At 38.8% G+C, this 14,639-nt stretch overlaps 1 protein-coding gene across 1 annotated transcript in view; it reads right to left on the bottom strand.

Moving 5' to 3' along the window:
* The window catches only part of SYNE1 (spectrin repeat containing nuclear envelope protein 1), a 406,416-nt gene extending 392,141 nt beyond the window's left edge, over positions 1-14,275 (bottom strand). Inside the window, exons 1-2 of the mRNA XM_039851332.1 lie at positions 13,823-14,275; positions 5,518-5,801 (exon numbers count right to left, since the gene is read on the bottom strand). Coding sequence (XP_039707266.1) covers positions 5,518-5,584 — 67 coding nt within the window. The 5' untranslated portion in view covers positions 5,585-5,801; positions 13,823-14,275. The remainder of the gene's footprint in view (positions 1-5,517; positions 5,802-13,822) is intronic.
* Between the last annotated feature and the right edge of the window lie 364 nt (positions 14,276-14,639).

Here is a 14,639-nt window from a genome sequence, read left to right as displayed (position 1 = left end):
TATTTATCAAATATTTAAGTACGATGCTCCAAAATATAAATAAATGACCATTGTTTCATGTTGAATATTGTGCTGTATTTAAATTCAAGATACTATCACACAACATTCATTGTAGAAACAAAGAGATTAAACCAAAAGGAGAATTTCAAGCTAAATGCAATAAATGGATTTTTGTTAGTTTTATGGTTTAATAAGAAGAGCCATTAAGTCAGGGTAATAAACTGTAAAACTTAATCTCTCAAGGTACTGTAAAAAAATTAGAATTGTCACAAGATGGGAAACTTTCAGTATTTATTTGGTGTTAAACTAAAAGAAAATTGCATTTTCATTATTTACTTATCATTGTTTTCTATTTTTCAGTCAACTTTTTTGCTACTGAGATTGTCTTTTACAGTGTCATGGATTTATAGGAAATAATATATTAAACAAAGTTTTAAAATTTTTAGGGGGTGGCCATGATTATTTTTCACTAAACTGTTAACAAATTTCATAGATATATCTCCACGAGTAAATCCTCATCTTTTTTCTCACTTGTTTCTCTTTGAATTTATTCACACATATTAAAAGTCAAAATTTGACTTTGCAGTAAATTATTCCCCTTTTTTATTAAGTTGATCTACATGATAACCTGCTCATTTGAAACTTCTCTGGAATTTACCACTTGCGTTGATGCTGCCCTGTCTTACAATAACCAACACTGACACGTTAATATAAAAATCCTTAGAGTTTAGTAGATTATCTTCAAATTTAAAAAAAAAAATGTATCTGATAAAAGTCAACAAATCCTTTTTTATTTTTTATTTATTTTGTAAAATTATTTATTATTACTTATGCCTACAGCACCTGGTCTTTCTAGGTGGTCTATCATCCAAGTTCTAACCAGGCCCAACCCTGCTTAGCTTCCAAGATCAGACATTGGGCTTGTTCTGAGGGGCATGGCCATAGACCATGAGCTCCACTGTCCACACAAACCCAGGAACAAATCCTTTTTTAGAGAACGTTATGTAGAAGCACTATGAAAAATTACAAAGAGACTTAAACTCTTGTCACGGTCTTAAATTTATAATCTGGACAGTTCAGACATTTATTTTTCAGATGTGACTATAAACTAAAATGACTCCATAAGCCACCTATTAAATAGTTCTCTTTAGCCTTTAAAAGCAGAAAATGTATATAATAATTAACTGCATTTAAATTTTTAATACCTATGTATTATACTATTGTCTTGTATTTGCTTTTAAGGTTATATTTAAATTGATAAAAGTTACAGAAACATTTATTATTCTTAAAATCAAATGAGAGTCTGCACTGCAGTCTGTGCTCATCCATAATTCAGGATCCCAGCATAAAACATTATGCTCAGACAAGCACAAATATTGGCAAAGGTGGAATATTAAATGGCTACAGTAGCAGCTAAATTATGTAGCAATCTGTGTGTATACTTCTATTTCCTAGCAATAGAAATAAAAAATTAAACGCAGAAAAACAGTCAACAATTATGGCTGTAAACTAAATAAGCAAGAGAGTAAAGCCAAGTTGCCATTATTCAAAGCTATGTGCTTTCTATTAGTTATACAAGGATCTGACATGAGAATAAAACCCAACAGGGAGGAAAAGCATTTGTTACTCAGATTATCTATTCAGGCAAAGAAAAGGCGATTCTAGAAGATTGTTCTTATAGATTAGAACTTTGAAAACAGCTACTCTGATTCTATTTAAGTTAATAGAAAATTACTTTTCTTCAAATAAATTCCCTCGTTTGTCTTAATTATCTGGGCGATAATGCCAACCTTCCATTGGTCAGGAAATTGGTCACTGGTTTGGAGGTTCCAGCAGGCAAGCAGGTAGTTAATACCCTTCACAGAAGCCACGTCTCCTCTGTGCAGAGAGGTCAACTCGACTTCCACTTAAAGCATCAGTAGGATGCACGATGAGAACTGAGAACAGCAGGAGATATGCACCTCTCCAGCTGAATCAGCAGAGTTAACCCAGTAGATCAACATGATAACAGACATATCTGCTGGATCCCTTTCACTTCCAGCCCTTTAATTTTGTTTCCACTGATGCAGGCTACATGTGTTGCATCTGTGGCAGCGCAGACCTTAAATTTTGTAGTCATTAATAACGTATATATACATATATATATGAATTATATATATGTATATATATGAATATATATATATATGAATTATATATATGTATATATATGAAGTAATTGATGCCAAAAGCTAATGATACATAGCTAGTACTCAGGAATTTTATCTTCTGAATTGTCAGGTACCCTTATGACATGTGACAACTTTCTTTTTTAGTAGAAAGGAAAATATACTTAACGTAGCAAGTATAGTCACTTTACTATTAATACAATTACTAGTTTTATACAGCAGAGAAATATAAAACCATTATCATTCCTCCCAAAACCTGCATGACTAGAAAAATTTGCAACAAATTATCAGGCCTGTGCCTTCTCACCCAGTTTTTTTCCGTGACTACTTGAACAGTTCACCATGTCACGGTGTTTACAGTTTTTAAAGCCCCTTTGGTCTACTACTTCATGAAGCATGACAGCAAATCTGGCAGGACTAAGCAGAATGACAACAGTCCCCATTTTGCAAGTGGGGTTTCTAAAGGCATAGACACCCACTGTCCCACTGTCCCAAGCCTAGTGTGGTGGGGGTCCAGCACTTTCCCTGACTCCACACACCTCTCAAGAAAATCCACTTACATATCCACTGAAGAAAATATATATAAAATAAAACACTGAGCATCCATACTCTTCCCTCTGCTCTCACCCCTAACCGTAACCTGAATAACAGAATTGTCACTCAAACCAAAATAAGAATAAAGAGAAAAGTGTTTATACTACTATAATCCGATTCTAAATTAAGTTTTTTTTTCAAATGTACTCTTTATAGTTCCCCTTTATCGTTAATATTATGCCTCACCCAGAGAATTTTCACACTTAATAGACTCAAATGAAAACTGCTTTGTTATCTAATTGTTGTCCCCACACATTTGCAAGGCCCTGTAGGTCCCCTTTACATCATTTTGAAGATGGGGTCACCGAGGCACAAAATGGTTCAGTAATGTGCCCCCAGGCAAACAGCCAAGACAGACACAAAGGAACGGAGACTCCAAGTTCAGCATTCCGTCTGCCCAAGTAAAGATGCACAACCTAAACTGGAGATCCTTGGCACCAGGCAGGCCCAGTCAGAGGTTTTCCAGCCTGCGGAGGAGGTCTGCGCCCACATATTCAGCAAGGATCTCTTCTTTCAGCTAACCAGGCTCTTTCTGGCATTTTGAGTGGGATCTTTCAACAATAAATGTGAAATGAGCAACACTTGCACTGAAGTGTCAAAAACCCACCCAGGAAGATAAACACGAGTTGGGGCTCACACGACCACAGGAGCTTCACATTGGTGGTTTCTGGTGAGGTGAAGAAACGCCTAGTTTCACTCATCTCCTGATTTCTTAAAGCTGAGAGAGACTGTTCTGGGCCATGAATATTCATATTTAGGAGTTTTGTCTATATTTCAAAGTTAAGAGTACTTAACTGGAAATTACTGCTATGCACATCGAATCTGTTGTAAGCAAGGAAAGTGGGGTTGTGACAGATCAATATGATGGCTGTGATGCAAAACCATATTGATCTCTTGCTGGAGATTCTAGAAAATCTAAAGGCCAAACTATAACATTATTTTTGAGCTGTCTTGACAAAGACTAGAGCAAATCCCATTGGACACAGAGATTTGGATCTTTTTATATTCTAAAGGTATACATTTGACATTCAATGTTATTTTATATTAGTTTCAGGTACACAGCATAGTAGTTAGACATTTATATAATTTACGAAATGATCCTCTGTCTTGTCTAGTACTCACCTGACATTATTATTATTATTGACTATATTCCCTATGCTTTACTCTACATCTCCATGATTATGTCATAACTACCAATTTGTACTTCTTAATCCCATCACCTTTTTCACCCCATCTCACAAATCTCCTCCCATCTGTAATTGTAAAATCAAAAAAGAGGGGAAAAGGTGAAGGAGAATAAGAACTTCAAACTTCCAGGTATAAAAGAATAAGTCATGGGGATGTGGTGGACAGAACAGGAGACATGGTCAATAATATCGTGACAACATCGTACAGTGTCAGAGGGTTGCTGGACTCATCATGGTGACCACTTCTTTATTAATATATTGTATGTGTTAATATATTGTATAATTATTATATAATATATTGTATATTAATCGTATATTAGTTAATATATTAATATATTATATATTAGTTAATATATAATATATTAATATATTAACTAATATATAATATATTAATATATTAACTAATATACGATTAATATATTAACTAATATTAATATATTAACTAATATATGATTAATATACAATATATACAATTAATTAATATATTAATATATTAACTAATATATAATATATTAATATATTAACTAATATACGATTAATATATTAACTAATATTAATATATTAACTAATATACGATTGATATGCAATATATACAATTAATTGTATATTAATATACAATGTATTGTATATTAATTGTATAACTAATATATACAATATATAACTAATATATTGTATATTAATTATATATTAATTAATATATAATATACAATATATTACTATATTAACTATACAATAATTAATATAGTAATTAATATTGACTAACTATGATGTACACTTGAAACTAATACAATATTGTATGTTAGCTAGCTTTTAATAAATGTCTTTTTAAAATACACATTTGAAGCCTGGAAGAGGTAGCATGGGGATTGTGACGGAGAAACAAAATTTTCATGTATCCATAGATGATGATTATCTTTATGGTTCAAGGAATATTCACAATTAGGAATTCATTTATGAGCTGCCATAAATTTCACTGTTAATTCTCTTCTAAAACACAATCTGCTTTTAGTTTAAAGAATGCTGGGGAGGGATGTCGCGCCAGTCCATGTGCTGCCACTAACCATTAATCTCGTCATATCATTTCACTCCTTGGGGCCTCTTTGCCTCATTTTGCTTAAAGACTTTCTATATCTCGAAGGTCTTTCTCGTTCGGATAAGTAAGCCGCTGATTTATTTATTTGACAATGGCATGGAGTTCTTTGTCCACCATTGTCATGATAACCTCATCAGGGCATTGTCATTGGTCTTGAAGGATAGTTTGGCGATAACTCTGAATTCCTACTGGACACCAAATAACCATTTAGGTTACACTAACGCAGACACAAACCCCCAAAAAGAGCTTTGTCTTTTTTTTTACTCTTACATAAAGAAAACAGAATCTTAAAATAGCATTGACTACTTTGAAAACAGATAAAAGATATCTTTTTCCTATTCCTTATTATAGTTTCATAAAACTGAATAAAAATGCAAGCAAATGGAAAAGATTCTGAGGTAAATTGGCATTTAAAGTGTATTAAAGGGAAAAACAAACAAACAAACAAACAAACAAATACGACGTTTCTGCCCCTTACCTTGCAGCCTTTGCATCACATTAGCAATGTCCCGAGGGGACCGCGGGCCCGCCCTGGACGCCGCCATGGTCCCTCCAGTGATGGGGAAGCAGCACCAGGAAACCTTCGCCCAAGGCTGGGCAGCGCTACGCCGCAGCAGGAAACATACTCCAACTTCTCCAGATCTACGGCGTCAAAAACAGTCCCAGGCTCTGGCAGCAGTCAGCGAGGACACAGCGCTCTCAAAGGCTAAGCCACATCTCCTTCTTTGTAACAAAACTCTCCTCTTAAATGAACTCAGGAATCTGAAAAACAAAGAGAAAAAGGTTTATATACATAGATATAATATAGATATAATATACAGAGATATAATATAATCTACATAGGTCACCATAGTGTTAAAAGGAGTATTTCTATTCATTTTGAATAGATGATTCATTACCAAGGGAAATGATTAATGTTTGAAAATACTTATAAAGTACTAGGCAAATGCAAAGCATTTTAAAGATATCTAGTAGATAATAAACACATACCCGAGACATATACGACAAAATTGGTTGTAAAAGGAGAAATTTTCACTTTTATTCCACCTTTTCTTTTTAAACTCTAAACTTTCTCCATTAATCTATGAAACTGAAAGTACTTAGACTCACAACACTAAGCTCTGTTTTCCAACACTCACAGGGGCTCTTGCCTCTGCTCATTAGCCTGCTTCACACACATATTTTGCTATTTTGTTTGTGCACTTTCCAGGAATGAGATCAAATCTTAGCTCCTAGTAACGATTCAACGAATTAAAATATATAAATGTAAAACTACTTCATTCTAAAAATTTGAGTTTCAAACAGTCTGATTTTAGAAGTCAAGATGAATTTGTTAGCTTTATTCTTCCCCAGAGAGAAAGACTAAAGTAAGTTGTAAGGCTGGGTTAGGATGGGCTACACAGACAGGACATTTTCCTCTAACTTCTTCCTGAATTCTCTGCTTTGGTCAAATTTAATTTATCATTCTGGACTGGGGGGAGGGGAGAAAGAGGTAGGAGAGTAGTTGATGAAATCTTCATATTGAGACATGTATTTTGAACGAGGATTTCCTAACCTCGTTGGAAATCGAGGGTAAGCTGAAGAGGTCTTGCCACAAATAAGATAATTAATGACAGAAGGAAGAGCAGGGTGCAAGATGTGCCCGGAAAGAAATTTAACCAAGAGGCCTAACTGAGGGCGCCTATGTGAGAGTGACACATCATCATAGTTTGCATGATGGTGAAGGTGGAGAAAAGGAATAGATGGGGGGCAGAGGAGGATGATAAAAGCAAAACTGTCAGGAAAACACAACACATGTATGTGGGATGGAAAAAAGAAAATAAGAAGAGTCTATGAATGCTATTAAAAATTATACTAAAACCTGAATGTATGGTCATACAAACAGTATTATTAATGAAGGATTGGCTAAGGAATCGAGTGTCACTGCAATTAATTTTAAGATGTCATTATTAATTTTAGTATACAATGGTTTCTGGTTAGAATGCACAAATGCAAAGCTGATAGTATCTTTTCTGGACTACCATTTTAAAAAAGATGCGAAATATTGCACACTGCTCCTGCTCCATGTGAAAGAGCATTAGAAAGGTGTATTGGAGCAAGAACAGGTATAATGATCACTTATCAAGTTAGGGCACAGGGGTGGCACAGTGCATTGCATTCATTGGTAAGAAGGCAGAGGCAGACTTATTTTGGCTACTTGAAAGGATATCTACTGGAAGAAGGACTCTATACCTGGCAGCTTCTGGGCTGGAGAGGTGCCTCTCAGTGGGTGGCTCTCCAAGTGATTCTCAAAGGAGAAATAATTACTCATGGCTGGTCTGTCATGCATCAAGGCCTACAGCCCTGCTGTAATCCTGTGTCCATTAAGCAGCCTTCATCTCCTTGGGAAAAATATTTCACCTGCCCACATACAAAAGCTACCTTAATTTGAAGACTAATAGACAGTGAGAAATGCCTGAGGAATATTAGAAATAGCTCTAAGCTATCAGAAAGTTAGGTTTTACAATGTAAGAATATAATCTTCTGAAATCTGTCTATCTTTCATCTATCTATCTATCTATCTATCTATCTATCTATCCATCCATCCATCCGTCATCTATTTATCATCTACATATATACTAAGTAAAGAAGAAGGAAATTCATTTTAATTCAGCTACCCCACACCAGGCCCTGCTCAGCAATGGAGTTCGTAGATGATTCCAACATGGCTCTCACCATCAATCAAGAATTATGGAAATTAAAGGGATTTTTGTAAGTCATTGCATTAAAGATCACCATGTTTCTACCTTCTTCTAGTCCACATTCATGTTTCACAATAGATTAACCATGAAATACCCATCTCTCTTCCTTCCTCTTTCCCTCCCTCTTTTGATACCACATTATACTCAAAATTTCTCTGCTGTATCCATCTTCAGCTGATCCAGTCCTATTTCTATGGTATAATACATTCTGAGTGTCAGAGCTCAATGCCGGGGATACTAAGATAAATATGATATAGACTCTATTTTTTGAGGCTCTTAGAACATAGTAGGAGATAAAACATAGAAAAGATAATATAATAATACCATATATAAATGCAAATATAGATATGGGGGATACAAAGAATGGGCACTGAGCCAATCTGGAGGTTCCAAAGAGTGTCCTGGGAGGAAACCAACCCCCAAACTGAGTCTTGGTAAACGAATTAGAGTTAGTCAGGTGAAAAATGTGAAAGACACATTCCAGGGAGAATGAATAGCTCGAGAAAAGGCATGAACGCCAGAAATAGCATGATTCCCTGTAGAACTACTAAGTGTTAGCTAGTGAAGGACTCTACCGGATGACGTTCTAGAGCTAAGGCTGAAGAAGGAGTTAGCAGCCGGATGGTTAGGGTCCTGTGTGCTGTGCCCAGAAGCTTGTTCCTAATTCTCTAGGAGGCACAGGCAACAACTATGTAATTTTAAGCTGGAAGTGATCAGGTATAATTTAGATTATTTTAGCAATAGTTTTTAAGGGTGTATTTGAGGAAGACAAGACTGGAAGATTCAGAAGATCAGTTAGAAGGGTATCTCAGGAGTCTAGGTGGGAGACAACGAGAGACTAAAATAGCACAGTGAGTGGAAGGTAAAATCCAAAAAACCTTTAGAAGGTAAAATATGCAGGACTTGGAGAAGGTAGACAGAAAGTGGGAGGTGGCAGTCATACTATCTCCGATGACTCTCAGGATTCCGACTTAAGATTTTGTGGGCCACGGTGCCATCGACTGAGCTCACTAGTTGAGGAGCTGTGAAGGTTTTAATTCCCCATACTTTTCACTTCAAACCTTCATATCCTTGTTGAACAATTCGTCATTGTACCTTCACATCAGCCCTCTAAGGGACACTCTCAGCTGAACAAATCCAAAGAATCACTAAACACCTAGCCCAGGACCCCTTCCCTGCTTGAAGCCATTCCTAATTCAGCATTACTTTTCCTCAATTTCTCCAGTGCTAACAATCTGTACTATAAGACTGACTTGTCTTATATTTGTCGCCATTATTAGTCTTATCTTACTCTAGGACCATTGTTAGTTTTATCTCATTCTAACTAGACTGTGAATGTTCTGTGGGCGTAGAGATGGTACATAAGTCTTAATTGTTTTGACATCTCACCCACTGATACCAAGTATATCCCTGAGAACCTCTAGTCCTCAATACATATTTCTGTTTTATTGAATTAAGTTCATAATATTTTAGCGCTATGAGACAGTCCCCAGAAAATCCCTTCCTCCCGACTGTGCAAGGAATTGCTGCAATATCCTTCCTTTTTTCAGAGACGAGATAAAATATTTTGCATGTACACACGTTTCCTCTTTTGCAAAATTACGATGCTCTTGCTTTTTACTGATACTTTAAGAGGACATATGATTTGATAAGAAATTTCAAATTAATAAAACAAAGGTAATAGAAGGAGACTGGGAATTAGAAAATATGAGTTCTAGGCTTAGCTTTGTTCCAACTAGTTGGGTGATTTGGATCTGGCTGAGGTCGGAGGTCTCCACAACTGCCTGTCAGGGGGCGTGAGGTGCCAGAAAGAGCACACGCAGTGGACTAAGGAGGACATGGAGCTGAGTCCAATTCTGTCTCTTACTGTCCATGTGACCTTAAGAAAAGTGGACTTTTCAGAACGTTTGTTTCTTCGTCTGTAAAATAAAGTGATGTTATTAGGTTTAATTTTATCCTATGTAAATTAAATTTAAAATGATCAATATATAACGTTTCTAGCAGATTTCTTAGCATGGAGCAGAGTTTCAGCAAATAACTGGTTCTCATTTTCTTTCCCCTGGCCCTGGTTTCTCTACCTGCAATATGAGGGAATAGCCTAGAATGAAGAGATGCTCTCAAGCGTGCACTTCAGTGCCAACGGCAGCACAAGTGACAGCTAAAACAATGACAAGGTCAAGGTCATGAGATCTTGAAGTTTACTCCCTGCACTGACTGACTGCCTAGCAGTCTGGCTGGTACTTCTGATTATGTGTATGACCTTCAGAACGAGAACATCAGAGGAAGGCCCAGCACTGTTTGTGAGCTCACCATTCCAAGGGTAATTAAATAAGTCTTAATAGGATATTGCGGGGGGTAGGGGAGGAAGAGGGGGCAACCAATATTAGGAAGGAAAGGGAGAACTAGATAGACATTAGTGGATTGTGCAACATCTCCAAATCCTTCCAGGGCAAAGAACTAAGATTACAATGCAGCTAAGTACATCCATCACACCTAGCAGAGGGGTAAGTTCCTATATTTATTATTTCATACAGCAAAAACGTATTGAGAAACTATCTGACAATGGTACTGAATAAATAGCAGTGAACAAGACAGATGAGCCCCTCTTATAGGGAGAGATGATAAAACAATATTACAACAAAGTAGAGTGAAGAAACCCAGAGTACTGTGGAAGTAAGCTAAATGCCCAATCAATAACCATTTGCTGCATTCATCATACAGGATGCAGAGGAGTTCAGACTACCTGCTCTGTGGGCTTCTCCTGTCTGAACAACATACTCTTCTTAACACCAACACTTGTGAAAAACACAGTAGTGAATCATCACAACACAGACTTTCCAGTCTCTGAGCAGAGTGGACAACTAGCTACTAAAGCAGTTTCTTCTTTGTGTTCCTAAAAAAAGGAATACATTAGGAAAAACACTAGAAGAAATATTACCAGGTCACAGGAATACATCTTAGAGCAATGCAACCAAATTTTTAAGTTTGAAGAAACTATTGAAGAAAATTCTGAACCCTCAACAATCAGCAATGATATGGCTCATTTCTAACTGAAAAAAGATGAACTGACATCATGAAATATAAACTGATTCAGAGCACTTCGCTAGAATATATATATATATATATATATATATATATATATATATATATATATATATAAAGTATGGATATTACTTAACCAGATGCCTAAATATGTTCAAGAATAGCATCCCTATTAAAATCCACTATTAAAAAAAATAAAAAGCTAATGAATACATTCCGACCCTCTTCTAAGTCTTTTGCTGGAATAAGTCACCTAAGTGTCTTCATTTTAAATTTAATTATTATTTTTCTCTATCCACCTTTTACTAATGGTACTAATTAATAACAACAATAACAACAACAACAACAATGACAAAAACTAAGCTGGAAGATGGCTAAAGAAAATAAGAAGGACATATCCTGGAGTTAATATATTACTAATGTACGTGTACAGAGTACCAGTGACTACTATGATGAATTATACAGGGTAGTTTTACAGGAAGAGCAAAAACAAGAACAAGTAATCAAAGACAAAGTACAAAACTGATTGGTATGAAAGATGTTAAGTATCATAATTCAAGTTTTTTTTTTTTGTAAGCTTAGAATATTAATTACGCCCAAAGCGATCAGCCAGCGCCTCCCATCCTTCGCTAGAGTACATATAGCACTTCTTGCCAAACATTAGCTCTCGCTGGATTAACTCACAGGGAAGGACGCGTTTAATACAATCAAGAGGAGGAGAAATGCAAATTTCCTCACAGGGGAGTCCTGGGTCTTGCAGGCTTGTCACCTTCAGGCCACAGGGTGTGGCTGCAGCATCTAGAGATGGAGCCCCCCGCGCCCCCGGAGAAAATGATACCAATCTTGCCCAGTCATGGGCTTTCTACATCCTGTTTCTATTACACCTCCTCTCATTTCTAAGAAGCTGTCACATCATTTTCAGAGAGCAGGTCCTAGGATAGCACCCTACTGAAGGGTGCTACCCTACTGAAGCAATTCTTGAAAAAAATTAAATGGTAAATTACCTTTCCCCAATCTCTTGCTCCTTTAAGAAAAATTCAATTGAGAAGGACTCTATATGGGGACAAACATGACAGAAATAAACTGGTGTGAAAAATCATTAGTTAAGAAAGATAAAAATGAAACTATAATGTAAAAGCTGGGCAAATATTCTTAAAGGCTAGCAATATTATCTGAGTCAGTCAAGATGTGTCTTTATCTTCTGCATGAAAATACTGTTAGCCTTGACCCAGCACATTTTATTCCAAATTTGCCACAAAGTTATGAACAGATTCAAAAACATAAGAAAAAAGAAACACGTGCTTTTATTACTCTGTTCTGGTGACGTCAAGAACTTTTTATCCATATTATTAATCTTTTTCATCATGGGGAACAGCAAGCCTCTCAAAGAACCACCCTCATGACTCATGATTAAATTAGCATTTTATGCAGATATGGGTCATATTAATAACCTTTGCTTAATTGAAAATTATTACACTTTCTCTTGGGTAGGTGTGGCTTTCCTGTACAAAAGCTTTCTTTAGGAAAGTGGCTCTCAGATGAAGAGAAAAACAGGGATTCAAGAGGAGAAAAAATAGCTCATTTGAAATTTCTTAACGTTCACAGAAAAATTTCAGATACTCCAGGTTTTCCATCCCAAACTGAAAAGCTCAGAAGTGAACATTCCAGGATGCTAAGGCTGATGGCACAGCTGATGTTTCTTGCTGGGCTGGACCTGACTCAATTTGGAGACGAGGGCCTGAACTTGCAGCATCCACGCTGTCATCCAGGCAGCACGCTGAACCCGTTTACCAAAGGGCTTTCTTGCTTTGCAGCTGATGGCTGCTTTATTTTGCACTATTTTCCTGCTCCTTGTCTTGTACCTGCCATCCTGCGAAGCACCATTTCACGGAACTCCTCCGGCAGCAATGCAAAATCTCTGTCTGAAACGTGTCTTTCTGGGGAGGAGAGGAAAGTTATCTTGCCCTCTAGCGTAGGCTCCGCCTGGAAGCATTTGCTCGGTGACAGCTGAGTAGATTCTGAAGCCCCGGCCTTCGCTCCAGCTACCAGCCCTGGGCTGTGCTACCCATTCCCCCTCCCCCCAGCCCTTCCTAAAATAGTCGGGGTGGAGGAAGGGAGGCTCCTAGAATGTGTTCAACGCCCTACATCTCACATCTGATAGTAGCAACAGTGCCGACCGACACAATACGAGGGGGGCTGGCTGCCTTTTGCTTCTGCAGCACTGGAGCCCAAGAGATGTGCCACAAGCGGAAATGACAAGTCAGAGAGGGGGATATTAATAGGGATAGCTATGTACAAGATGCCAGGAGCACGCTCCCCACCTTCTTCTCTCCTCATCCAAGAGTATCGCACGTACACACACGACCACCACCATCACCACCCCTTCTCTCCCATTAAGCACGCACACCCGAGCATGCAAGTACAAACTTGCTCACAATTTCTCTGCAATTTGTTTGGCTTGCACCCACATTCTCATTCTCTCTTGCCCGCACCCCCACTCCCCCGCCCCTTCACTCTCTCGTTCCTTTTACCTTCTCTGTCTCGGGCTCGTTCAGGTTGCAGGCAGCTCAGCAAACGGCTGGCCGCGGTCTCCGGGAGCCCGGGGGCCGGTTGCAGGGCTGCGGGGAGCCGGGCCGCCCTGGTTACCGAGTACAACAAGCCGGGCCGGCTCCTGGCCGGCGGCCGATCCGCAGCCGCGTCCCCCGGGCGCGCTCGCACACCCTCTCACTCCTGCGCCCAGCTGCTCCGCGGCTCTCCCCTCCCTCTGCAGTCGGGTCCTCCTCCTGGCTGCACCCTGGGGTTTTAGGCCTCCCCTCCCTTCCCTCCCCCACGCCCCCAGCACCAAAGCTCCTTTCTGGGGGAAGCTCGGGTGGCAGGTTCGGTCCCCTAGGTCGCCACACCCCTCGCCCGCCCCACGCCCCGCGCGGGGCTCCGGGATGCGCTGGTCCCGGGAAGAGCCGGGGGCGGGGGCCTGGAGGCTCCCTCGCCGGCGTGCCTTACCTCCTGGAGATGCACGGCCTCAAACGCTTCTCCGCAGCAGCGAAGCCGGTGCCGTGACCCACCCTCGTGGCGAGCCTTTCCACCCGGTTCACCTCGCGGGGGGTCGAGGAGGAAAGAAATGGCCGAAAGCCCCAGCAAGGGGGTGCGCGGCACTACCGCTAACTTTTGCCTAGGGCTTCACCGCCCTGTGACCTTTCGGAGCAGAACCTGTCCTGAAAGGCTGGGGAAGTGCCCTGATGGTCCCAGGAAGGAAATGATGCAGTTCAATGAGGACATTCCGCCGGGCTCCTTTTAAATTGACTTTCAAAGAGATCATAACAATTGACCTTTTGACTGTCAAATCAGTAACAACTAATTCCAGGGAGACTGGGCACGCTTCTTAGGGTTTTGTTATTGTTGTTTATAAAGCTCGGAACTCTTGAGAAGTCACGTAATACCTTCATCATATTTGTTTTTGACTCTTCATTAAGATGATGCTGAAGAACCACCTTCAGTTTCCTCGGACGCACTATTTCAGCCTCTGAGTCTTTTAACACAAGTGCTACTCATGGTGTGGAGGACATCTCAGTGTTGCCTAGTAGCGTTCTAGAGAATTATTTTGTTGTGGTTTTATGGTTTCCAAGCAAAGTCAAACATAGTCTCTCTTCACCAACAACGAAGTCCAAGTCCAACAGGATTACGGCAGCTAAAATAATTGAAGCTGTGTTGTAAGACTCTTAAACATAATAATTACTCCCACAAATTTTCAATCTGAACAAAACAGTTTTCTATTCTCTAAATTTGCTGAATAGAAGGGCTGGCTTACGAAGTGAAGTAA

Source organism: Pteropus medius, unplaced genomic scaffold, assembly GCF_902729225.1.
Source record: "Pteropus medius unplaced genomic scaffold, Ma_sr-lr_union100, whole genome shotgun sequence".
In the NCBI taxonomy this organism is placed as follows: Eukaryota; Metazoa; Chordata; class Mammalia; order Chiroptera; family Pteropodidae; genus Pteropus; species Pteropus medius.
This window is presented reverse-complemented; position numbering and strand designations above follow the sequence as displayed.